The following is a 27,289-nucleotide window of genomic DNA, read 5'->3' on the forward strand; positions in this document are numbered from 1 at the left end:
CAAAGTTTTATTTATAAAGTTTGATCACATAAGAAAACCAAGCAGTGAACAAACACTGAGTAGTGTTTGTGTATTGCAGAACCTGTAACTTATAGGGAACTTCTTGACCCTCTGAACAAGAGATTTCCCATTGCTCTGCTGCTTATTCATACAAAGAAGAGCTTTCCCCTCTCTCCATAAAAGCCATTGCATCAGGATCCAGTCCATTCAAGCAAGAGTCTGCAGCAGCAGTATTTTCTCATTAATGCAGAACCTATGCAAGACCACCATGAGATTTTCCCCACAGCGCGAGACCTGGCGCTCCATGGCCAGGCGGAAGTCTTCCTTCACTCCTTTAGTTATACCCCGGGTAACTGTGTGGTGCCTTAAGCCATGAAGGAAAAAGAGACAGACAAAATCAAATCATGGTTATCTAGTGAACTCCAGTCATTTAAAACGTACTGCATGTCACTTACTATATATTTATGGTCCATAGCTGAGTTTATATAATGAGAGTAAAAGAGCCTGTGCTATGCTGTTTTTAAAAAATCATGTGTTCAGTAGCTTACAAGTCTTTCAACAGTTAGAAGCTGCATAAAAGTCTATGTTCTCACTGCTTTGACTATGACTGCTGAAGGGGGAAATAATATCACTCTTCTGGATAACAAGAAAATCTATTCTCTTAACCCAGCAAGTACAGAGTTCTCCTTGCTTGGGGAAAGAATTTTTTTTCCTCTCTACCTTTGCTGCCCAGGCCACTTCTTCCCTGTAATCACTTCTATAAATGGCTGGGGTTGAAAGAAGAGGGAAAAGATGAACTTGCATTCTCTGGAGCACAGGTGCCACCATAAAGAGCAGAGGGCATCTTCTACCAATATGAAAGTGCAGGAAGGAGCTTTATAATCCTGTGGGCACTGATAACGCTGTGACTAATGAAAGGCACAGTGAACCCTTCACAAAACCCAGATCAAGCCAGGCCGTGAGTCTGCATCAATAGAAGCCAACTCTTATGAAGATATTAGACACGAGGTAAGGGGTTACATGTATTCTGAGCACAAGTGCAGGACTTATTTTCAAACAGAACAAAGGTCCAGCTGAGCAAGCTAAAGCAGTGCTGGCTGGGGAAACTTATGGGATATTGCCCTGTTAAAGGCCATTTTTGTGAACAGTTCTTTGTCCTCATGCTGGCCTCGACACCTAAATCTTTTCTTTAAAACAATGTTCTGCAGGACCAAAGCACTTACTTGCACTGGTCCAGAACTGGCTAAGTAAGATCAAGACTTTGTAACATCTACCTACAAGCCCTACTTGGGAAGGGGAGAAAAAGATATGCCCTGAAATGAGAGCCTTAACACTACTGAAGGAACCAACATGAATTCATTTAGAGAGAAAAGCATAATGCTAATGCTGAGACAAGTCCTGAGTCATGGGAAAGAAAGGAAGAGCTGGCCCGAACCCAGCAAGCTCACTAAAAGACAGAAAGAAATTAAAAAATAAAGGGTGAGGGCATCTGTGCCAATCCAGAGATGCTGGAAACAAGAAAGGGAAACATATCAGAATTACCCTCACCAACAATACCACCCAACTTTCATGTAAATAAAGAAGTCTGGCATTTGAGAAGAGACTTCTCTGCCAAACAGTAGAGACCTTTGCAGCACATGGAAAAGGCAAAGAGGAGACTAGCGCTGGAGCCTCCTGGGCAATTCCTGGGTGAACTAAGTGAAGCAAACCTGCACTGAAAACCCTCCAGCATATTCAGAGGTTATGGGATAAGTCCTGTTACCAGTCTTTATTGTCTTAAACATTGCTGGCAGCCAAGTGCTATGGTCAGTTACAGCCTAATGGAGAATATGCAACCTACAGCTACTGAGCGAGCCAACAGCACTTTGGAAGATGTCTTATATTACAGCTGGAAAACACAAAACAGAATTCAGAACAACCTAAATGAAGAAAAGTTGCTACAAATGGATCCAGGAACCAGGATCTTGAAAATAAAGGGTTATGCTCTTGCTAATATATGACTGAACATCAGTAAAACTTTTGAGGATTTCTACATTATTGTTTAAATTCAATAGCAATTACTAAATTGAAAGGACACGGATACTGGCAACTTATGGGAAAAAGAAAAATAAATGTTATAATAGAACAACATGGTTTGCCAGGCAATGTAGGCACAAATGAAGAAATAAAAAAAAAGATAAATATTGAGTAACAAATTGCTGAAAACCATGGGCAGTAAAACATGTTGACAAAACACAGCACACTATGAGCGGGGTTTTTCCACTTGGTACCTGTCAGCAGTCTGTATGCTGGGCTGTAGCACAGGTATGAATTCCTGCTGCAGTAACCCCATGGGAGGGCTAGAAGTCCTTTAAGAAACAGCAAATAGCAGCATTCAAACACCCACACACCAACTCCCCCTCTGGTGCAAAACAACTCTCCAAAAAAAGGAGTAACAAAAAACTAGGGTGAGCTCACACAGCAGTAGACCACCGAGCAGCCAAAGGGGTGCAGGACTAACAGCATCAAACATGCAAATATCCCCAGATTTCATTGCAAGGCTGTTCTACACTTGTGGTCTAACTATATACTCATATTTTTGGACAGTTACACCAAGAGAAAGGACAGCATCAAGTGCAAAACCAATACACAGTTGTAATACGATGAACTGTCACAGCTCTTCCAAGGAAGCACATCAGTCAGAAAAGATTTAATCAGAGGAGCGCTGCAGATACCACAGCTTCCCTCCAGAGCTGGCAAGAGCATGTCAGCAAACTGGGAGAGCCCACAGCTTGGAGTTAAGGGATTTGCTGCTGAGCCCAAGCTGAGTGCATGCACAGCGGGTATCGGCCAGGTTGAGTACATGGCGGTGTTTGTTAAAGGTTGCCCAAGTATCTTTTCATTAGCCCACAGATGGCCTTTTCCACCTTTACAAATCCTAACTGCATACAAAAACAGCTGTTAGAGCATGGCACAACTGCCCACTCAGAGCAACCTCCTATTTATGACCAGGGCCACGTGAACTAACCACCAAAAGATGTCTCAGGTGAAAAACACTTTGTCTTCTCCGGGAAGTTAAATTCTTATCTCTGTGTGCTATCTAGAACAAGTTAATAACCTAACAGGTCCAGCCTAGAGCAACACCACACCTAAGAAGAAGAGAAAGGAGAAATTTGGTATGTAGGAGACAGGTCTGGTTTCTTAATCTAAGTCTCTTATAATGTCACTTAAATCTTATTAGGCACCCAAGTAGTGAGTGCACCATTCACCCCTAGAAATGCTATGAAGGGAGCAGAGAAGCAAAACTCGCACTTAGATTCCTGAAGTACTGAGTTAGGTGCCTACCTTCAGATGTCACAGGTGGGCATTTGGGTTAGTATCTACTGTTTATTAATAGATATGGATGGAGAGCTATGCTTATAAGAGTCAAATAAAGATGGGACATTTAACACTCTAATACAGCCACAATAATCGGAAATAAAATAGCCACAAAAATTACTCAATTAAATGAGGTAATTTTTCAAGAGTTCTTGACATGAGTAAGTCCAGTACTTGCAAAAATGGACACGGGAAACAGAAAATACACAGGACCAGCAGGATGTTATTGGCCCCAGAGTGGCAGATGTTTGCAAAAGGGATTCTGTGTAATTGTGTCTTCACTGCTGTTCGCAAGATCTGCAGTTAGAACTAAACATACCCATGTGCACAGAGTAAAAATTACACTTTCAAGATACTTTGTTTCACTTCAAACCAACCTTCTCTGTCCCCAGAGAATGTGACGGGAATATGACTAAAAGGAAGGGCACAGCTTTCAGATCAAGTTTACGCAATTTGGTAGGCTACGATTAGATTAACTAGAGTAAGATTTATCAAAAAGAGGAGCAAGATATTAAGCAGCAATTTCCTGCATATTGCTCTTTTCCTCTTTAGCCTCACCAGCTGACACTGCCCCCACTGACATGTATATCAGATAAACTGTGAAACTTGACTTGTGCAGAAGGGAGTTCAAAGGCACTTAGGGGTGCTGGATTCAAAGCTCATTGAACAAATCTTGTTAACACCACAAACAGAATGAGCTGGCTGCACCACCAGTTAAAACCAAAACCACAGACCTTCTCATTCCCACAGTGGATGCAAGCAAAGGGAAAGGTTACAAACTGTATATATATTTTGCAGAACCCAACTATAAGTCTGCAGACTACCAAGGTCTTACTTCATCTTTTGAAAAATCACCCTACCATTTGCTTTACTGAGTTCAGAAAAATGAGTATCATTTCCTGTGAAGTATAAGGTACTTAGACAAAAGTACTGGAAGAAGAATGTGGAATTCACTTGGGGAGAAAATGCCCTGTAAGTCATCAAACAAAAAGCAGTCCTTATAAAAGACATATAATATCTGAAATACATTTCCCATCCATTAAGATGCAGGACTGCTACACTTATGCTGACGAAAGATCAGACAAAGGAACAACTGCTTTATCTTTGGCCTGTTGGGGCAAACTCTGAGTCTTTCTGAGCATGAATGAACAGCATCTGAGCTGCGTCTGCTAATTCATGGGAGGATGGTGCAGCAGCTCATCCAACCAGAACTGGTGATAGCTCTGAAAGATGTAAGCAGTCTGCAGATACTGAGCCTACCAACCATTGTCCCAGGAAACAGGGCTACACTTGCACACTCTATCAAAAACCCCAGCTCGGGGAGACTGTGAGGTCAACACTGTTGGGGTGACACCATCCCTGGGCCTCACAGCCAGTCCAGCTAAAAAAATATCCATGGTACCAGGGAAGCAGACATCCTCTCTGATCAGTGGCCTACGCCCTGAACTATCCCTTCCATCAGCTCTCTGATGAAGTGCTTCCAGCCCTACACAGCCACATAAAAGACACTGTACACAGCTTTTCCAGCTGGACAGAATATTTGACTGTTTTGGCTCAATAAGCACAAGGAAATGGACCTCTCTTCTACAAGCCCTTCCATCATTCAGGAAACATCACTGATCAAAAGGAGGTCAAAGAGAGATTCTGTCCTGCTAGAAACACTTCTTGCTACCTTCTTGCTGACTGGGGGGGTCAGAACAGAAAGTAACCACTGCCACACCAATCAAACGGAGCCAAGAGAAACAGCGCTGAACTGTTGCAATGAAATGGAGACAGCAGGTAAGAAGTTACCAGATGGAGTCTTCAGTGCTAAGCCCTCTTGCTGGCAAAGCTTATTACTTAACACCATATGTGGTGCAGCATGCCCTGAAGCTTGTTTTCATACAGCTGGTTACAAGCAGTGAGATATGGCAAGGGTAAGAGTTTGAAAATCTAGAGCTCAAAAGAGAAAATTCTCCAGCACATAATTAAGCATTTGAATTTCTACTTTTCCTTTAATTACACCTAGTATCTCATTTTTGTGTTGGTTACCTTGAAATTTGGAAAATCTATTTACTATTTAAAATTTGGATCCCCTTGTCTGATGTTAGGCTCCCATTTTGAAAACTTCAGCCCATTTCTAGTTAGTGAATAGCCAGAATACACTGACCTAAAGTAGAATTTCAACAAGCTTTAAGCAGTCCCCCTCTTAAGAAGGAAAATATTACAGGTTCTCATAAACAGAGGATATTTCAAAATATTCTGCCACTAAAACCCTGCAGCAGATAGTTTACTTGTTCAAGACTGAAAAAGTAAAAACATGTAGAAAGTTAATCCAAATTAATAATTTACTTCAGGATCTTGTAATAAGCTAAGCAGAATAAGATGACCTGCTAGTTCTAACAGAAAGGTTACTGGAGTGTAGCTGGAGTGCAATTTAACTTATATTTTATACCAAAGTTTTTCATCATTCAGTGGTCTTTCATAATTTTGTTTTTCTGCTCAACATTACTCTTCAGCAAAATTAGTACAAACACCTTGCACACATGCCTAATTATTTGAAGAATTCCTCCAAAGTGCAAGGGTCTGTTTGAAAGAGCACAACTGTAATCACTTTAAAATCAATCACTCTAAAGCAAATGCCACACTCAGAAATAAAGTCCTGTAAAAGCAGGATTTTAAAACTGAAGAACCCCCAAAAAGAACACACAGATCAGCAGGAGAGTCAGAAAAAGAAACTCACGGCCTTGTTTGAACTCCTTAAATTTAAGCTCAAAGACATGACAAACTATCCAGAAGATAACATGAAAGCAAAGACAACCAGAACATACTCCCTTTTTTTTTTTGGCCAAAGAAAACAGTAAATGCTTTTTTATCCTTACTTGATCAACATTGCTTGATTTGGCAGCAGTTCCAGATGAATTTTCCCTCCTTCCTGTGTTCTTAAATAAGCAAATTCCTCCAACATATCAATATCTGAAGAAAACGTTAAAGATTTGAGTAGAGAAACAATGATAGAGAACATTCTTTCTTAGCCTCACATCTGAAGCCACATTGCTGAAAGGAGAGTCAAACTGAAAAGCTATTGAAGTACCTCATTATTAAAAGTGATAGAGAAGATCACAGCATGTATTCCTAATCCTCCACAAACAGATGAGAAATGGCTTTTTAAAGTGAGGAACACATCCGTTAGTTTCTTTTCTTTGTTTCTTCATATGTAGACAGAGGTAAAGAAAACTGATCTCAAAATTCCCCAGGTTTCACTTCCTTCTCCTGCACTGCAGGTTATGAAAGCAGTGCAAACTGATGCTGGACCTGAAGCAAGTGCCACCACGGTGGCACATATCACCCTTCTTGTTTTCTCTTTTGATCCCTTACTTAGCTGCTTGTTGGGTTTTCTTTCCTTTCCTTTAACACCAGAGTTTATTTAGTTGCCTCGGGCAGGAGTTAGACCCCCTTGCTTCCTGAGGCACATGGCTGGATGTAAATTTAGGTTAAACATTAAACTGCCCATTTGTGTGTATGCTGATCAAAATTGATGTCAGATATCTGAATAGATAAATCAGACATGCTTTGCATGGACTTTGACATAGCTCATTATCTTACTCAACCCAAACATGTTACCCACAGAAAGCATTTCACAAACAACAGCCAAAATCATTCAACCCTGAAGCACAGGTAGGTACTGCTTTGTCTTTTTTGTTACCAGCCTTGTATAAAATGCCCTGTACTTCTTAATGAAGAGATTGCTGTCACTTGCATAAGCAGCCTGAGCTGCTGCTGTTGTTCTGAATGGAAGTGCAATGGCAGTGTACTTAAGGGTAGTCTCTAGTGCCAGGGCAGGTGACAGGAGGCATACTTACTTACAGTCCACTGTGTACTGCAGCCTACTACAAGAGGCTTTCATGGTATGAAAATAAATACAGAATATAATTCAGGAAAGAGCTGCTGTTGAAACTAACAGCTTTTTCAACACTACAGCACAGGATGTGAAAGACATTCTTGCTCACAGAAAGGATACTTGTGACATAGTTGAAAAAATTCTCATACTGGAAGTTTCCTTGCTGGCAGATTTTGTTGATGGCTTTCAGGAACAAGTTCTCACCCCTTGGCCACTCGTGCTGAAGCAGAACAACTACGTGGCCCAGCGCCATATCATCTCTGCTGTCTGTGAAAGCTCTGAGCTTCAGGGAAAAGAATTACATTCAGACAATCAGGAAATACATGTTGCTTTCAAAAACATACAGGATTCATCTCACCTACATCTGTGCAAATACAGACATTCTTTAGAAGTATATATTAAAGCAGAATGAAATACGCTTCTAAAGTAGGTTGGAAATTTCCAGCTAAAATACCAAATCCTCTCCACTGACCTGTAAGAGAAGTCTGAATAGAGACAAATATTTTGAGATCTGTTCTATCTTCTCTGCTCAAAACTAAAACAAATAGAGGGAAAAAAAGAGAAAACAAACCCTCCTCCATAAAGACTCCACTCTCCTCTCCAAAAAAAGACCCTCCACCAACCCATTTAGGTAAGAAGGACTGAGGCACAGCCCTTCAATCACAGCACTGGGATACAGCCATGCAGCTTCAGGATACACAAACTAGGCCTTAAAGACAAGAAAGTTCCAATTGATCCTATCTTACCTTGAAACAAGCTAACAGCAGATGAAGGCAGTAAGGCATGATAGCTCTACTGGTACATGGCCAAAGCTTCAAATCAGACCCTGCAACAGAACAGTTCTTTAGGTGTCTCACGACAGGTAAGTTGAAAGAAATTGAAATGGAGCAAAACAAATCCAAAATTGTCACATTTCAGGTAGGGAGGAAAGCTTTGAATGTAAATTATGAATGATCCAAAACGTGAAGTTAAACATTAAAATTTTTTTCTTCATTTCTCTTTTCCTGTGATAGGACTTTGCCACCAATACACTTTAATAGGTGCCAGCAAGAAAACCACAATACAAAACCAAGAGGGAATAAAAAACTTCCTGCCTTTTTGTAATACAAAATGAGAATAATTACATACTCAACCAGAACACATGAACTAAAATTCAGCTGGCACTGACTTTAGGGTAATAGCAACGCCATACCTTTCCTGAATTTAGACTTGACTTTAGGTTGCTCCTCTTGTACTTTACCTCCTTCTTGTATTGGAAGTAAAATACAGCACATGAGGTCAAGCACTTTTTCACATGTTTGCTATAAAAAGAAGGGACATGATAATGCTATATTTAAATTAAAGTTCTTAAAAATTCAGGTATGTTAATAATGATTAAAAATTCAGACATTACAAAAGAAAAAAAAACAATCACAAAGCTTTGCTAGAACTTGAGTTGACTTAATACACAGGATAGTCTGGCTAAGCAAAAAGTCTTAGCTGTCACTAAACAATCTCTGAGAGCCTACATATATCATTTTAATTGTGAAAAAATATGTATTGGCATTCTTCATTTCAAGAGGGTAAGATCAATATAACTGCAATCAAAAATTATTTTGTCTTGAAGGATTAAGTTTTCAAACGAATTCTTAGAATAGTTTTGTAAAATTTGTTCTGTTCATGGTAAAAATAGAAAGGAAAATGGCAATCTGACAGCATGAAGGAAAGTCAATGAATTTTTAATGCTGTTTCCTAGTAAGAGGTTTGTGGGGATATATGATCACATTTCCAGTGAAAAAGTACTGAAGTGGAAGGGACAAAAGCACTTGTCCAGTAGTACTAGCATGACGTTAGATCCTAAGAGACAGAGCCCTTATTGTCAGTGCTGACACTGACTGACCTCAGACCACCATGCACTCCTGCAATATGAGAAACACAAAACATGTATTGCAAAAGTAAAGCAAATTCACCAGTCAGGCCAAACAATATTGTTCTGGTGTCTCTTATACTGTCAGTTAATAACTAACTCTCTTCTAAGATGATCACAGAAGTTTACTTTTTCTTTCCCCTGCCACATGAAGCCTGTACCTAAAAAAATTTCCCCTCAATTTAAAGAACTAATTCTGTAAAGTTAAGGAATTCAAATTAAGGTTACATTTACAGACAACTCAAACACTTGTAGCCATGAAAAATCATAACACCCAAATCCTAACTATCAAGCAGACTATACATATATATATAAAGAGTTGCTAACGACAGTCAGTTAATGTGGCAGGAAGTATAATTCTCCCTTTGAAGCATGGATTTTTCAGTAGGCCCTGGCTTATGTTCGATATCCTGCTGAAAGCAGGCTAGCAGGAAAATTCTAAGGAAAAAGGGAAATGGGAACCACAGGGCCAGCTGATGAAGGCCCAGTGTGCAGAATGCTGTACGTACCCGATATTCTCCGAGGGCAAAGTGGCACGATGCTAACTGGATTAGTGCTCTCTGATTTTCTAAAGATCCTTGTCCTGTAATTTGCTGGGGAGAATGAGAGCCCTGAAGAGCTGCCAAATGATGTAGGCTGCTAATTGCTTTTTTGTACTGCCCCTTTGAAAAAGAATATAAAAAAACACTGTTAGGGTCTTTTCTATACAATAGGTAGAGAGATAGAAAAAAAATTCTCTTACAGGAAACCTTTCAAAACAGAGTGTGTCCAAGTAACAAGCCTTCAAAATTTTAATCTAGACTAGTACTCTCCAGTGATGGAGTATAAAAGACTGTGGATCAATCACTTGCAAGGCAATCAGATGACAAACAAAATTCTGCTTTAAAAAGTCCGTTTACAAAATCGTATTTGTAACTGAATCAAATAATTATATTCTTGAGTTAATAGTTACTTTATCTAGACTAATAAAGTTTGAAATATCTCTTGTTCAGGCACAAGTAGAGGCAAAAATAAAGGACCCCCAAAGAAAAATAAGGAACAAGCTTTCTTCTGTAGATGGTATTGGAGTGAGCACAGTCAGCCTAATTTTTGTGGAGAAGAACAGATGTTAACTGAGACATGTTAAAACCTTTTACTGTTTGAAAATTTTTTTCTCTGATTGTGTTCCAATATAATGCACTGACAGACTAATAAAATGCACTTATCTTCCGTAACACAATGTATATATCCACTGGTCAAAATGCCAACATACATATCTTTTCCATATGCCAAAACTAGCTGGACTCAAACAACAGCTATTGGGACAGGAATATCCAAACAGGGTACCTAGCTTGTGGTGCAAATGGTGTAGTTCCATCCCCAAAGGAGTCATACTTAGAGGCATAAAATCAGTAGACACTATAAGCAGTCAAACTGGCTAATCAGAATTACTATTTACTAGAAGGAAGTAAATTGCTGTTTACTAGGAGAAAAAGGAACACAATGGTGGTGTTTTTCCTAGTTTATACTGTATTTTTTTTACCTGGTAGATGATCATGTCTGTAAGAAAGATTCTTAACCAAAGCCAGGTCTCTGTCTTCCATGACAAACAAATTCTGGTGAACTCTGTGTTAAGCGGTTACAGAAGAAAAAGTAAAAGAGAATATGAAACATTTCACAGCTTTGGGTTAAAAATCAGTAATATATACAAAAAAGCTGAATTTAAAAATGGAAAAAATGGCACCAAAACAGTAAGAGTATGAAGTCCTTCACATATAGAATACTCTCTTCCTATACACTCATTTTTTGACTACACTTCTCTTCACAGTGTCCAACAAACCTAAAAGCAGCTAGGTGGTACTGTTTGCCTGCTTTTGAGAAGAGGAATTTCTTTCAAGATTAGCACACCAGATATTATCAGAAAGGGAGACACAGAAAAACACATGTTCTTCATCATGAACTAAAGCAGCCATTAGCAGTACATCCTCACTGAGCACTTTCAGCCCTACTGCTGGCCAACTGCTCCAAGAGAAGTGGGGGTGAATAAGCAAAGATGCATCAAGAATGAAATGCAATACAGGAACAAAATATTCAGAAACACAACAACTGATAAAGCTTCTTACTGGAACTTATATCAAAAATACTCAGGACCCAATGCAATTTCGATTTTAAGGATTCATAATGGCACAAATTCCATTTTAACAATAAAGAAATTATTTCTATGCAGAGTAATGAAATCTAAATGCAATTCTAAATGCAGTTACCTTACCTTTGTCAAGTGATTCCAGAGAATAGAGCAGCTCCCAGCTCTCTCTTGCCAGTTTGAAGCTCTCTAATACTTCAATGGAGTTTGCAAGATCAGCCTTGTTTACTGTAATGTGGCGACTTCTTGCCTTCCCAGAAGGATCCTCATCATCTGAGCTCTGCTTAGAAGTCAGTATAGAACAAAAAGATTAACTTCTTAATTTACACTTATTTCAAAAGACCCTAAAGCCACAGAAGTTCCACACAAGACAATTACGTATGGAAGCGCCAAGGTCCTAGTTTAAGTGCCTGCAAGTGATTTTTCACTTAGCTTGTTTTAAGATTAGTCCAATCTGGTTTGCTACCAAGAACTCAGTGGCATAGTGTGATGAGCAGTATCCCAACCAAAGTTATTCTGTTAAACGTGGAGTACCACCACTGAGCTTCAGCCAGATTACCTGTTAAAGTACATGCACACTTTACATTTTAGCACTCAGTTTAAGTCTACAGTGGCACAATGCAAAAGCAATCCTTGTGTGTGTGCTTCTACCAGCAGAGAAGTTCTATAAAACAGTGGATCTCTACCCTTAAAGCAATAGATATATTGACAGTTCCAAGCATGAAAAGTCAATTACTTTGGAAGTTTACCTGTAGAACATCTGCCTGCTGTAGCTACCTTTTTAAGAGCCTCTGCTGAACTCCTTCAAGTTAAAGCATTCACAGCAGTACTTACGTGTCTACATCAACTGCTGTAAAAATTATTTTATTCTTGCTGGCTTTAGAAAAAAATTGTTTGAAAATTGTGGTCACAGACAGCTAGCTCAGGGTAGCTCTAAAAATACGTCTTTTACATCTATGTCAAAACCACTGTTGTCTAAATTCCAGTAGCAATGCCATTCTTGTTATGAGTTTAAAAGCCTAGAAAAGTTACCATTGTTTTTTCTCTTCCTTCAGCAAGTTTCCTCTTTTTGTGGATATGTTTGTTACGATCAATATCTGTATCACCATAGATGTTGGGTACATCCTCAAGAAGAACCAGTGGAGTTTGGTTTGGAGCATTTGGACCTGGATTTAAAGATAAATTAATTCACAATTTCTCTAAACTGATCTGAAAGGTCTTATGCCTACAGCATGCTGGGTTTTTTTTTCATTCACAAGTAATGACTATAATGCTAGAGAAAACAATCTGAAATTAAGTCACTTAAATTGCTTAAACTGTGCTGGTAAAGCTATGGTTTTCTCAAAGCAGACATACAATAAAAGTTAGAGTGCATTTATCAGACATCACCAGAGTTTGATTGAGAGCTTCAGAATATTTTTGAATCCCTTTCTTCTGGAGCAGTCACAAGATATACTCAGGCAGCAAGTGCTCTGTGATCAAGCATTATTTGCTTTTATATAAGTACAATTATTCAACAGATGAATGGCACAAATGGCTCTGAAGTTAACAGCCACAAATATGGCAAAGTACAGCAATATTCTCAGAATGTTTCTCATGAGAAACCAAAGCAATATGCTGACAGGCACTGACCCCACAAAGAAGTATGTGTATTTTATTACAAGATTTCCTTAGCAGGATCACTCAGGGTCAGCTTTTCCCCCACTGACTTCAGTAAACAGAATTAAACCCTTTAGTTGACTGCCAGAGCTCATCTTCACTCCCCAAAGATAGAAAAGCCTCATTTTGAAACCCAGAAAACAATTTCTACTTTCACTGGTGTCACAGAACATCCAGTGGGATCTGGTACCTGTCATTTCAGACCCCAGTGCTTAAGTCTCATTAGACATTAAATAGAAACAATACTTCTTCATCTCAAACAACATCGATACGTGATCACTACTGTAACAGCCTTCCTTCCAAAAATACTTTCTCCTTTTGCACAATCAAGTTGCATATAGATGTGCAAAGCTCAGTCAAAGAGAAATATAAAGGAGAGAGGAATTCTTTAATCTGTTTTCTGTTTCTGAAATCTCTGCCAGGTAAGCCAGTAGTGCAAACAAGTATTTTCAGTTTGTGCATTTCTTCTGTTTGCTGAAAGATACGAAGCTAAGGCCTCATTCATAACGGCAAAGAACTAATTTGAGAGTTTAGTAGAAGGACAATTCATTTCATCTCTTTTACATAAAATAACTTCTATTAAGCTTTTCCCCTCTACTGAAAAGTGATGTGTAAGGAGTCCTTTTAGGAGGACAGGCAATCTGCTCTACTTAACAAATATAGGTCAATAAATACCACCACTGAAATGTCACCTATGCACAGGCTACAACACATTGGAATCACCTCTCCTGTACCATCATGTATTCCACTGTGCTGGAATCTAACCTGTGTGAACTGAAAATAGAGCCAAGACATAATGCAGAAGATTCGTATCTGTTTCTCATGGATGCGAAGTACCACAACAGGGATGCTGGAAGAGTTTCACCACTAGAACCTCAAGAGCTGCCTAGTTCTAACACCTGAGAAGATAAAAAATGGATTTTTCTTTTACTCATACTGATTTAAATTAAGTGCTTTGCTTTCCAAACAAGTGTTCCCTTCCCAGCATCAGAAGTGCACTGTAGTCTTTACTCCAAAACCTCCGGTCCTGAAACAAAAGAAAATCCATTCTCACCTTGACTGGGGGCTGCAGACCTTCTCTTACAGTACTCAAAGTTACACAGCCATACAAAAAGCAGCACTGTGTTTTTCTGTCTGAGCTCTAGAACCTAAGCTTATAGAGTTTTTAATTGTTTTCTAGCACAGAGTGTCATAAATAAACGCCCAAAAGCATCAGCCCAAATAGCAACTCCTGCCAAGCCTGCAGGCAGCCTCAAAGTCATGAGAGGTGTGAACTGCCTCATTCATTTCTCAAGTCTCCAGCAAAGCAGATATAAATTATGTTAAGAAAAATGCATTGAAAGTTCTCCCTAAAGAGGTTCCTTGCAAATCCACACACATGAGAAGAGAGTCACAGATCTGATCCTCACAGATTAAGGAGGAGACAGCTCTATGACTATGCTTCCAAAACGTGTAGGATTCTACATTTCTACAGTAAGCCCTCCAAGGAGACGGAGGAAAAATTCTAATGACAGAAAAGATATGAAAGGCACTGAATACCACTGGACTTCAATGCTAAAGCAGAAATGAATAAAAGGTGTCTTGGAAATACTTTCCTGGTATCAGAAAATGACAGAGGGTACCATAAAAGCTGCACCAAAGGAATTGCACTCTGTGACCTCAGTATACATTCTTTTTCTGGTGGTTCACTCAGAAAACGTGAGCTTTGAAATACTCAACTGTACAATTTAGAAAGCAACATTTTCACTAGTTCTTTACTTCCTTTCTTCTTTAACTTGGAATCGAGCAGCTAAAACTACATGCACACCTGAAGTATCCCCTGCCCCACCATAACTCTTCCTTCCTCTGGACAGAACAAAAAACTCGACTCATTAGTTAATTACTTCCTGTATTTGTTAAAGTGACTCTATGTTCTTTGCATACAAGTTGCCATGTCTTTTGTCCTCTCAGCTTAGCTATCTACTGACATTGTTCAGCTGGTCACCCAACATTCTGTACAGTTAAAACCCATCATTTGTATTGACTACTTCCTTACTCAAATGATCATTTGCTCCAAGCAGAAAAATGTGTTGAAACTTATGACCACAACACACAGAATTAAAATTATAATTTTAACATTAATCAATAACTGTAGTGTTAATAAGCACTAATTACCAATGGTGACAATTGTCATTGTTGCAAGGAATTTCTTATCACATTATTAAGCGTTGAAAATTCCTCTTTGTGATGCTGCTTATTTCAGTAAGTTCTAAACAAAATGGAGCTTTAAAAAAAACTTTCCTCAGCTTCTGGGCCACTCCTGAAAAGCCCAGTCAATCCCAAAAGAAGCAATCCAAGGTGCTCCAAGCAATCTGGTATGTCCCATATGCAGATGTGAGCGGGCAGGAAAATGCACGGGTAATGCACATGTGTTAAACATTCAATTTACAAATTAATTACAAATTAGAAGTAATGTGCAAAACACACCTCAAAGATTATGCTTAAACAATATAAAAAAAGCCAAGCTGGAAGCTTCTGAATTTCAGGGTATCTCTTCCTATTCAGTTTTTATGTGCCTAATTACAAATTTGTTGTGTTCCCAGTGCAAAAATATCTTCACTTATTTTCCTCTGACTGAAGGAAAACAGGAAAATGTCAGTTTCAAAGAAATATAATCAGAGGAGAAAATGAAACAAACATGATGCTCATGGAAGAGTAGGAATCAACCCTAGGGATGTTTCTCATAACATCTGGTCTGTTACTTTTCTCTTTGTTAGACAATCAACTGCTGCTGGCCAAGCTTGAAACCACAATGATTGATTAGATTGATCTCTGGTCTGATCCACTCCACAGTTGTTATGAACCACTGTTGGTAAGATTAATGGCTTGAGAGAATTGTAACAAGTTATAGTGTTGATTTGTAAGATGACAGTTTCAAATGACTAATGAGAAAAGATCTTTCAGACATTAACAATGAAATCACAAAGAACTGATTACAGATGTTGGAACATTAGAAACTAACCTTGAAAGAGGGATGGCTGGATGTTGCTGACATACTGAAAAGCATTTTTAAAGAAGACCAACATCGTGGAATACACTACTTGATTCTTATATTTAATGTGGGCTTCACTATCGAAGTTGCTGATGTATCTGCAGAGATCTTTCATTCGATGCAAAATATCACCAAAACTTCTGAGGGGAAGAGACAAAAAGAATTCAAGATGTTGCACAAACTTCGCAACTAAAGGAAAGAATGCATAGTGAATATAAAAATCTCAATGTTTCTGCTGAGGATATCCCCCAGCCTCAAGTCAGTGGAGGCTGGAAACACATGCTAGTGAAATTTCACAAAACATTTACCATGTTTCTCTTTACTGAGCCACATAGGGAAGCATACCCCACAGCACTATAGTGCTTATGCATGACTTTCATCACCAAAAATTGATTTTAGAGACTAATTTGAAAGTGCTCTCTAGAGCCACATTTTTGCTTTACATTGTACAGTCTTGAAACAAAAGCTGCTGTGAACTTACACAAAATGTTCTTGTGTTAAAATTTTTCTTCAATGAAAATTGTTCTTATTTAGAACTGAAAAGCCAAATTTTCCTTGAGGGGAAATACTCAGAAAAGTACCCCTTTCTTACCTTCTTCCCTTATCCATTTGCCACTCACACCTCATTCCCACCACAGACAATATTTTAAATAGCCTCTCCCAAGGATCTGTAATCTGGGATGATTTCTCTGTGAGACCATCTATTACATATTTCTGAGAGCTGCGCTTGCTTGGAGACATAATATCAGAGGAATCTTGTGAACCTAGGAAAACCAGCACATTTTTCTCTTCATAAAAAAATCAAACAAACTGATTAATTTTCAAGAAGAAGGCAAGTAAAAATTACATTGGAGCTTTCAGGGTAACTGTTCTTTACACAGAAGGCTAACAGGGCACAGCAGGCATTTCTGTCTCTTTGTACAAGAGAGCTGATAGGCTGGATAAGGACATCCTGGACATTTTGTCCCACCTCTCAGTACATATATTGAAGCATCACAAGCATCATGACTAAGTTGTTGAAGCATCATGAGGTATTTTGGAATCAAAGAACTAAGAAACATTAAACACTACTATTAATCCTTGTCTACAGGACACATTACATAAAAATAATGCATTTTTTATTTATGGACATCACTTCAGTGATACTAAGATACATTCTAAGAAAGTTCTAACTTTGTAAAAATATTCTTACCTTGATACTGACTTTCTGTCTGTGTAGATCTAGTTACATAGTTAATATAAAATTCCGCTGCTTTATTCAGGTATTTATATAACAAGCTGGCAGGAAGTCGTACATCAGGGTTGTTAATTATCAGAGGAAGAACATCACAAACTAAAATAGAAAACAAACCAAAAAATCCTTTAGGCTTGTGGGGTGTTTTGTTCTGTTTGTCCTAGGTAAGGTTTCTCAATCAGCAGTGGGAGCCTTCATCTCTGGCTGACCATACACCACAAAGAACCTCACATGAATGGCTCTAATACCAATTTGTACCATATGCTCAGCCTGGACTAACTTGGCCTGAGCCCCTTCTGACTAAAGCAGTTTTCTAATCAGTGTCATGAAAGAAGTTCACTGACCTCAGACCTCTCCATACTAAAAAGTTGCATAGTAAAACAAGAACATTAGTATTTTCTTACCAAATAATTTTCTAAAACAATTCACTGGAGATTCTTGGTCTTCAATACTTTCAGCATCTAATAACGTTTCTCCAAGGCCTACCTGTGTGAGCAGAGGTGAAAATCAAACACTGGACCAGCGGTTTTAGAAACTTTTTGAACTGCAATTCAATGAGGATGAACAGTAATTCAGGGGATGGATGAGTAGCAATTCACTCTAAGGCAACAGCATGTGCAACTCTCCAAATTTTGAAACTACCCATACTAAACAGCAGGTGAAAAGCAATGCCAGAAGATAGCAAAACAAGACCAAGAAAAAACTGTGCAGGAAACTTTATCAGTAAAGCATGCACAAACAGGTGAAAGTGATATATGACTCATATTCTTTCATTTACAAGACAAAGGATTGTTTTATTTGTTTCCATTTGTTTTCTGCTTAATTCCTTCCTGGTGGTAAGTTCAAGATACAGGAGTCTGAACTATTAGCCACAATTAAACATGAATAAAAAGACCCACCCTCTCACTAGTCAAAGGAAAACACATTTCAGCAAAATCTCAAAAAACTGGGTGCCAATATCCTGAATAGTTACTATGAGCTTCTCTTCTCTTACCCCATGTTGCACCACAGTCTCTGGGAAACGCCGCAGAAGTAGAAGGAGCATTTCTGCCCTCTCTAATGTGTTAAAGCACTGCTCTGTTGCCTTCAGGAGCATTTCACACTGGACCCGACCAGGAAGGGTCTCAAACAATCCTTAAAAAACAGAAAATATTGGACTTGTTGTGTCTGAATTGTAAAGATGACTGACAAAACATAAATGCTGAATGAAAAGGGATTCCCTTATGCTTTTTTCTGCTTTTAATACACATACCTGAAAAAAAAAAAAGTGTGTTTCTTTCAGAGAAGACCAAATAAATATTTATCTGTGTTTATCTGGGTGCAAGGAACTCGCATGGACAAGTAAGACTGCTATTAAGTGGAATACTCAAAATCCTAATATTTAAGTATTTGACATTTCAGGATGCTTTTTCAAAACTGTTCATTTATTTTTTTACTTATGTTCTACTTCTACAATTAATATTTTCATTATTAAAATGTAGGGTTTTTTCAGTTTAAACATCCAGTGAGACAGTAAAAAGAAACTCACATATTCTCCCTGTATGTTTTATGTATTCACTCTGAAAAATAAACACACTCCATGAAAAATCAAATGTTTTCTTAACTGGAATATCCTTAGAGTTTCTGAAGCACGTGTTCAAACAGCAGATTATAGTTTGTCAGGTGTAAATCCTGCTTGTAAAACTGCCTGTGGTTGCCAGCAGTGAATGACAAGTCCTTCTGGACACCATTCATTTTTATATCCCTCCCTACATAAATAAGAATTCACCCCATTTTTACAATCATTCACTGTTCTCTGCAATATGTGGGATGATGATTTTTAAGCCCCATTCCACCCTTTCCCTATTCAATTGCTCTTCTATGTGCTTCTTGTTCTGGCAGAGTAAATCTACCCATATCTGAGACAAAGCAATGGGAATCAGCTTGTCATGTCCCTTTGTTTTTCCTAATTCTAACACACCAGATGAAGTCTCTAAGGCTGAATTGAGGAAAAAACCCAAACCCTGCAGTCCACAGGCAAAGTCAGACAAACTGACATTTACTTGCCAAGCTAGATAAATAATCAGAGGGCTTATCTTTAGGTTCCTTTAGGATAGAATCGTTACCTCTTAAAAACTGTGTCTGCTTGTCCTGGGAGTCATTCCTTAATGCGGATGTAATAACACTGATTTCCCTCCATACAGCAGGTTGGTCTGGAAAATTCACAAACCTGTAATAAAGTTTGAGGCAAGGAATGTGCAGTGATCGCAAAATCTGTCTCAAAGACAAAACCTTCCCATAAAAGTATGTGTTTGGGCAAAACAGAAAATAAAACCTTCCTTTTAATTAATTAGACCTTTTGTGCTTAATTTATCCACATGGATTTTCAAAACCACTCAGTTTATATTTTTGGAAATCCCAACATTTCTTTGTCCAGAGAAGGGCAGTGCAGCTGGTGAAGGGTTTGGAGCACAAGTCCTGTGAGGAGTGGCTGAGGGAGCTGGGGATGTTCAGCCTGGAGAAAAGGAGGCTCAGGAGTGACCATATCACTCCCTACAGCTCCCTGAAAGTAGGGTGTAGGCAGGTGGGGGTTGGTCTCTTCTTCCAGGTAATCAGTGACAGGACAAGAGGACGTGGTCTTTAGATGCACCAGGGGAGGTTTAGTTTGCACGTTAGGAGGAATTTCTTCACAGACAGGGTAATCAGACATTGGAATGGGCTGCCCGGGGAGGTGGTGGAGTCACCGTCCCTGGCGGTGTTTAAGGGAAGACTGGATGTGGCACTTGGTGCCATGGTCTGGCTGACACGGTGGTGTTTAGTTGTAGGTTGGACTCAATCATCTCAAAGGTCTTTCCCAAACTGATTCTGTGAAAGGAGCACCTGGGATAAAGGTAGAGTTCCAGCTCTGGTTACTTACATGTCGTAGAGCAGCCTGCCTGCAGATGCTGTCCTTTCAGCATTCCTCTCAATAGTGTACATCTCATACTGCAGGATGCAAGAACAGAATATCAGCTTTCCTGAATACATTTATCAATCACATTAGTCCTTCCACTCTTAAAAACTGCCCTCAATTTGCCACAGCAGTCTGCATAACAGAAAATTAAAGGACTGAAACATTTGCTGGAGAAATTAGAAGGTGCATTTAGACTATCTAATCATACATTAATTTAGGCATAAAATTCTGCATGATAATATACTTAATATTAACATCGTTAACACAATTCCATATGATAATGTACTTAATATTAACATTATTAACACTAACAACCTTCCAGTATCTGAAGGAGGCTGACAGAGAAGTCAGAGAGCGACTCTTCACCAGGAAATGACAGGACAAGTAGAAATGGCTACAAACTGAAAGAAGGGAACTTTAGATTATATACTATTAAGACATTCTCTAGTGTGAGAGCAGTGAGACACTGGAACAGGTTGCCCGGAGAAGCTGTGGATGCTCCATCCCTGGAAGTGTTCAAGGCCAGGTTGGATGGAGCTTGGAGCAACCTGGTCCAGTGGGAGGTGGCCATGCCCATGGCAGGGGGGTTCGACTAGATGACCTTTAAGGTCCCTTCCAAACCTTAACATTCCATGGTTCTGTGAACACACTGGCTTAACTTTTACACCAACTGAAAAACTTGGAATTCGAAGAGTTCTTTGACCACTGTTTGTACCCAGTCAAATGCAATGCAAAGCCCCCAAGCTGCTCCAAAAGCCACAAGCAGGAGAGGTACTTTAAACAGCAGTAGTACTACGAGGGAGTTTTGTTTTCTTTTATAACCCGTAAGTCACCGCGGCCCCGCCCCTCCCCGCCCCCATTGGCCAAGCCGCCTGTCAATCAGACAGCCCGGCAGCGAGGCCGCGCGGGGGAGGGGCGGGGGGCACCGGTACCGAGCGTGTGCGACAGCGGCGGCGCTCACTTGTATGTTGAAGTCGGCGGGGTAGAGGCTCCGCGCCGTGATGAGCCAGGCCTTGGCCGCCCACAGGTCCCCCGGCACCAGCTCCCGGGCCCGCTTCACCAGGAACTCACAGTCCCCCTGCGCCGACATCTTGCACCCGGCCCGACCTGGCTCCGCCTCGGCCGCCGGGCGGCGCGCATGCGCTGCGGCGCGCCTTGAGCCCAGCTCGGCCGCACTTCCGCCCCACCGTGGCGCGGCGTGCCGCCGAGGAGCGCGCGGGCTCGCCGCCATCTTGGAAGCGGGCAGGCAGGCGCCCGGTGCGCTGGGCCGGACCGAGTGAAATGAGGGATGGGAGCGGCAGGAGAGCACTGCCTTGCTAAAGCTAGCGTTGCTGCAAGTCAAAGCCCATTCTAAAAGTCCAAGGCACTGCTGCCTGGGCTAGTACTTCTCAAAAGTTCTTACAGTCCACTAACAAGGCCAATACTGGGAAATGCCAAGGCAAAGCAGGACCTTTCACCACAGATGTGCACCTACCTTTCAGCAGCTTGGAACTGAGTCTTGCTTCTTACCATAAGATTTTAGTGTTTGGTCGCTTGATTGCAAACGTAACCCTTTATGTTACTTAGTAGAAATTCTCTGTTTCTTTCGTTGTCACTTTCTTGTTTGCTCCTTTCAAGTAGGCTATTCCTTTCTGATGTTGCAACAGACGTTACATACTTTGCACTTGGGGACTTCCACTGATCAAATCCATAAATCTACACATCTAAGGTTTAGTGCAATAATCCCTTCAGCAAATAGCTCTAATATACTTGTAACCTCTGTTACAGATAAAAGACAAGGTCCTTGTTTTCCTGCTGAGGTGACTGTGGTGTATTTTTGCCTTGTTCTTTCTCAGTTATGGCACAAGACTCACCTATCCACTCATTCTGCTGCAGGTGAAAACCTCTTCTTGCAGTACTAGCCTGCCACAGATTTTCAGCTGTAAAGTCCCTGTGAGGATTGGGAATTTGGCTTCGCAAATCCTCTTCTCTATACTGTTACCAATTGCCCTTCTTTCCATGCTCTTTTGGTGGGAGTCTGACTTGATTTCGCTCTGTGGCCACAATGTTGGCTGTGCTTGGGGCAGGGAGTCGCTATGTGAACATCAGCAGATTTCAGCAAGAGGTGTGCTTGCAAAGGGGGCTGAGTCCGGGCTAACTTTGAATTGAGTCCTTGAGTTTTGACTTCCTGCAGGTGCACTAACAAATACTAATTAGGGATCCTTGACAAATGATGGCAGTAATGCTCAAGTGCCTTTAGGGTATAGGGCTGACCCAGTCTGTCAGTAGGCAGAGGTGCACACCGGCTGCTGTGGGGCCCTGTTCATTGCCCTTTTTCTCAGGGTTCTCACCATACACTAGTCAGTTGTACTTGGAGGAACCACAAAGTACACGATTGCTTTGCCATTCAGGGAGGTGACAAAGCCACAGCAGAAAGTCAGCTGTCCCTCATAAAACAGGTGCCTCCTCTTCTTCTCCTGCTCTTGCTATCAAACTACAAACTGCTGTAGGATGGCACAGGCCTTTAAAAATGGCTTCACAGCCCTGCAATCCCCTATAAGTGCAACAATGTTAATCGCTGGCTGGTGTGTAGGTCTACCCCGAGCTCTTGCCAATGCACCTGCACAGATGTATACAGCCAAATTTGATTGAAAAATAATAATAATTTAACAGTTTTGCATTGTAGGCTGAATATGGTAATAAAGTAGAGTTTGGAAACTGCCCAGCAAGAGCTGATGGGCTGGTTGGGGTTCCCCATATGCCAGGATGTTGCAGGAGTGAAATGGATGGCAGGGGATTACCAAAAGTTACTTTTGAAAATTAATGGATGTGTAAGGAGTCCCCTGAAAAAATGCTGGTGCAGAATCACCCCTAAAACATCAGCTAGGCAGAGAGATGGCAGCTTTTGAACCCCTTTCACAAGGTGTCCTAAAAGCAAGATGTTGCTGTATTTAATCCACTAGGCAAAGGGGAATACTTCCAGTAAATTAGAAACACCCTTTTATACATTTTTTTTTCTTGTGTGCATGCCTTTGTGTTCTCTGGACACTGTTTTTTGGGGGTTTGGGTGTGGTTTTTTTAAAATTTCTTTTAAAGCTGTAAATAATCTGGGTTTTTTTCAAAAGAACTGCTGCTGAGATTTGTTGAATCCTTGCTTCTGCATTCCTAGTGCTTCATGTGTTTGCCAGTCCACTCAGCCCTTCCAGGCAAGGAGGAGTTGAGAGTCCAGTTTTGCATGATACAAACACCGTAACTTGACAGAAGAGAAGAAGTCTGAAGGAGACATAGACAAAGGTAGTTGAGGCTTGGAAGAATTTAGACCTAAGAAAGGACATATTAAGGCTGCCCAACCCCTGGACTTAGGAAGTAAAACTGTTTGCTTTGTGATCCTCTCATAGATACAAGACAGGCAGCAGGATCAGACTTGCAGGGGATTGGGGCAAATGATTCCACTGAGCAAGCAGGAAACACCACCAATGTTTCATTTTTAGATGGGAGGAAGAGGAGTATTGTGGTTCTTCAGAATATGGGCACTGTGTCTGCAACAGGTGACATAGGACTAGTATTTGAAGGTGCTTGGAACAAAAACTACAGGCTGACTCTTTAGAGCCATTGCTGTACTAAATGTGGACTACTGGTGTCCCAATGGCACTGCATGCTCATCTCCCATTCCAGGAGCCAAGCATGTAGGTGGTGGTGGGGTTGGGCTATGCCTGTCAGGGTCTGAAGCTTCCTCTCCACTTGGAGTGGCATTCCTGAGTTCTTGCCCAGATTGTTCTGTTTTGATTTCCACAGTGCAGGACATGCTGAATCTCAGTGTTTTAGCTAGACAATTGGAAGTGCACACAGCCTCCTTCCTGCAGGAATACAGGACTCTGCTGAAATGCCTACATGAGCCTTGTTTTTCAGGAAGAGGCTTTGTAACATTCTATAGCAGGAAAGAGGCAGCATTAACTAAAGGCCAGTTGAGTCATCCCACCTTGTGAAGGATGATTTTTCCTTGGGAAGATCATCCCATTTCTTGAGGAAGGCCTGTGAGTAACAGAGATAATGCTTGCCATGGATTCAGGCAGTGTAGCTGATGCAGCACGAGGACAGATACATGACGTGTGCAAAGGCCATATTGTAGACCTTGGTGATAGTGCTTCAGATTCCTTCTGCGCCACAAAAGCAAGGCTCCATGAGCCAAGAGAGTGCTTGGAAGGCATTAAGTTAGCACTTGGCAGCAGCAAAGGGCTTTGAATATCATTCTTCACCTTCTACATTTCTGGATCAGTATAATCCTAGCAGATAGCATCCGTTCTGTGTTGGCTTTCCTGGCTCGGTGCCATAGGTGGTTGTCGTTTACACAGGAGTGGTGTATTAACAACAAGCCCTAGGGGCACATAGGTCAGGTTTTAGTGCTGGATAAAGTGGTCTATGATGTGGAGGTGCAAAGGTTGGGATAACTTCTGTGCTAAATGGTGTGGGCTTAAATTGATAGCCATTTCTTAGGCCTGGGGAGCAGGAGTCGATGTCTGGCATGGGTAACAAGGAAGCTAAAGCTTTGTATAATACTGAAAAGACTTGAAAACCTTCTTAATATCTTCTGAGTGAGGCCTTGGAGAAGACAGTCTGTGTTGAACTAGCAGTGTAGTGGAGTCTACACAAAAACTAGGGATCATGCAAAAGGCTTTGTTATTTTGTAGATTTTTTTTTTGTCAATTCTGTGTCCTTTGCTTTGTGTGGAGGAATTTCTGCAGCTGAGATGAATTGTCTGGGTTTTCAGTCATGAGAATTCTCAGTGTATTCTTTGTCCCTTGCAGCTGAAAGATACTGAATTGAGATTGGATGACTGAGTGATAGATAAGAAGGGAAAAACAAAAGGAGATTGGGAATGCAAGAGTGAAACAGCAAGGGACGTGTGGGAACCAGTATAGCCCTCTCCATAAAGTGATATCTGTTGATGACCTCCTAGGTGGTAATATCAGTACAAATGCTTATGGTTTATGTTTCAGCAGATCTGGTAGCTTCTCCCAGAATGACAGAATGGATGGAGATCTTTGACTCTGAAACTGTCTTTAGTCTTGACAGTTGAATCCAAATTATGGCTTCAAAACACTGGAGTTGGCCACAGTCCACTTAATTTCTGTAATAGCCTAAGGCAACTTTTAATAATTGACCTAATTTTCACAGAATCAAAATAGTTTAGGTTGAAAGGGACATCTGGACATCATCTGGTCCAGCCACCTGCTCAACATGCAAATAAATGTAGTTTTATGATACTAAGATAAACAAAAAATCCATTTCAGGAAAAGAGCAAATATTACCAGTTTCCTTCAGCCTGCAGTTTGACAGTGATGAGTGGTGGGGAGTCTGGATTTATAGGGGGAAACATTTAGGTAATCTTATGAGCAGGTATTATTACTATTATTATTATTATTATTATTATTATTATTATTATTATTATATGTGTTAAAATACCTGCCAAGCTTTTAGATCTGGGAAACTGAACCAGATTGTAATTATCTTCCACACAGCACAGACAGAATTATTAATCACTCTACTCTCATATGGCCAAAGCTACGCCCATATGACTCCAGTGACACTGCAGCTGGGGCTTTGGACACAGTGAGCTGTCTGGTGTTGTGAGAGCACAATAAAGCAACACACTGCTTGGTGCACAAGTAGGACCTTGCACTAAATTTACAGGGTTAAAAGCTTAGAAAATGCTGTATTTCACTTCTAAGTTGAAGGTACTTTTTGCAGAAACTCAGTCTGTCATTTATGGAAACACTTTTTAGGAGAGAAATTCATTTTGACCTGGAAGAATTTCAAGAGAAGCTGTTAAAGAAGTAATTTTCCATATAGAAGTTCACTAAGTAGAGACAGAACACAAATAGAGAGAATTTAACTCCTGCATATACTTCCTTTCCTTCTGCTGCCTTCCCACATATTCAGGCTGATAATGTCCCTGTGGCAACTCTGAAAGATGTATAAATAGAAGAGAAATTCTAAATTAACCAGCTGCATATGTTTGTCCCCGCTTTTAATTCTGCAGTCACGTTGAAAAGTGCTTTCCACAGTTAGTATTTTCCCTTTTCTATTCCTGTCTCTTACCAATGCCGTTCTTCGTTGCAAGTTCTTTCTGTGCACATGTTGCAGGCATTCATCGCCTTGTCATTTGGAGAGGCACTCATCTCTAAAAATGTTGCTGTCTGCAACCTCTTTTTGGGAAAGCCATCGTGGGTTCCCTTTGTAGGCAGTGAAGCCCAGAAGGCAGTTCAGCAGACCAGATGCAGGTTGGAGTAGGTTGAACTGTGCTCTGAATGCCTTTGCTTAGGTCTCCATGGCTTGTAAAAGGGATGCAGGGCGGTGTCCTCACCTGCAGAGATCTGTGTGGCAGTTTCCTGTATGTGGTGATGAATGTGGCTTTACTAATGTTTAACCAGATTGCTCGGTGTCCTTACTCCATTCACTGTATGTACACTGGTTCAGCCTCTAAAGACGTCTTCAGTGATGGAGCCGTCATTCTCAGGAGGGACACTTCACTCATCCCATGTAGCTGCAGTCTCTGGTGGCTCTCCGAGCTCTCTGTACAAAGCTAGGCAACAGCGTGTGACTACTGATTTCCTTTAATCAGAGAGCACTGCTGGGGCTACAACATCCCAATGGAATTGCATTAGAGGTTTCCTCTCTAAGTACTGTGCCTTTCAGGGTTGCTTTCCAACAGCACACTGAATGGTCTAAGTGGGGAAGGGAGTTTTAGCAAGCAGTCAGTCATCAATAGCATCCTGCTCTTAAGCTGAAGTAATGACGGCTAGTTTGAGTGTGCCTGCATTTTCCCCAAGTGCGTGCAGGTCTGCTCCCTGAATGCAGGTATGTATATATGTGCAATTGCCCTCATCATGTGCAGCCAAGCCAGGAGAACAGCATGTTTATAGAAACTGTCCTTAAGAGCGATTGCCTCTTGAAGGAGCAGAGCCCATATAAGAGGAGTGGGACTGTCTCCAGCCAACCCTGGGAGACGATGCTGAGAGCATATTGAAAAGCTGTCTTCAGCAAAAGCTTGCCAGTTTAACAACTCTGTTCACTGTTCCTATTGCACAGTGGGCTCTTTGACGCAACAGAAAGAGCTGACTTTTTTTTTTTTTTGCTTCCTCTTAAATCCGCCTGGCCAATTTAAAGCTTGTGGATATTTCTTCCCCCT

At 40.6% G+C, this 27,289-nt stretch overlaps 1 protein-coding gene across 9 annotated transcripts; it reads right to left on the minus strand.

The window, feature by feature from the left end:
* Positions 1-5: 5 nt before the first annotated feature.
* INTS10 (integrator complex subunit 10) lies at positions 6-21,236 on the minus strand. Of its 9 annotated transcripts, none has more exons than XM_069013365.1 (18): positions 21,083-21,236; positions 20,086-20,153; positions 19,295-19,398; positions 18,184-18,323; positions 17,594-17,675; positions 17,148-17,288; positions 16,548-16,719; positions 15,926-16,095; positions 12,298-12,431; positions 11,392-11,548; positions 10,666-10,748; positions 9,653-9,805; positions 8,430-8,538; positions 7,984-8,063; positions 7,358-7,520; positions 6,219-6,312; positions 2,271-2,348; positions 6-364 (listed from the first exon to the last, which is right to left on the minus strand). In XM_069013365.1, the coding sequence occupies exons 1-18, from the start codon at positions 21,209-21,211 to the stop codon at positions 208-210; spliced, it is 2,214 nt and encodes a 737-aa protein (XP_068869466.1). In that variant the 5' UTR covers positions 21,212-21,236; the 3' UTR covers positions 6-207. The 9 variants fall into 9 exon arrangements, with proteins under 9 accessions (XP_068869466.1, XP_068869460.1, XP_068869465.1 ...); XM_069013364.1 differs by having other exon boundaries at positions 7-364; positions 11,392-11,545; positions 21,083-21,233; XM_069013358.1 differs by lacking the exon at positions 2,271-2,348 and having other exon boundaries at positions 8-364.
* Positions 21,237-27,289: the final 6,053 nt, after the last annotated feature.

This window comes from Aphelocoma coerulescens, chromosome 4, assembly GCF_041296385.1.
Source record: "Aphelocoma coerulescens isolate FSJ_1873_10779 chromosome 4, UR_Acoe_1.0, whole genome shotgun sequence".
Classification (NCBI taxonomy): domain Eukaryota; kingdom Metazoa; phylum Chordata; class Aves; order Passeriformes; family Corvidae; genus Aphelocoma; species Aphelocoma coerulescens.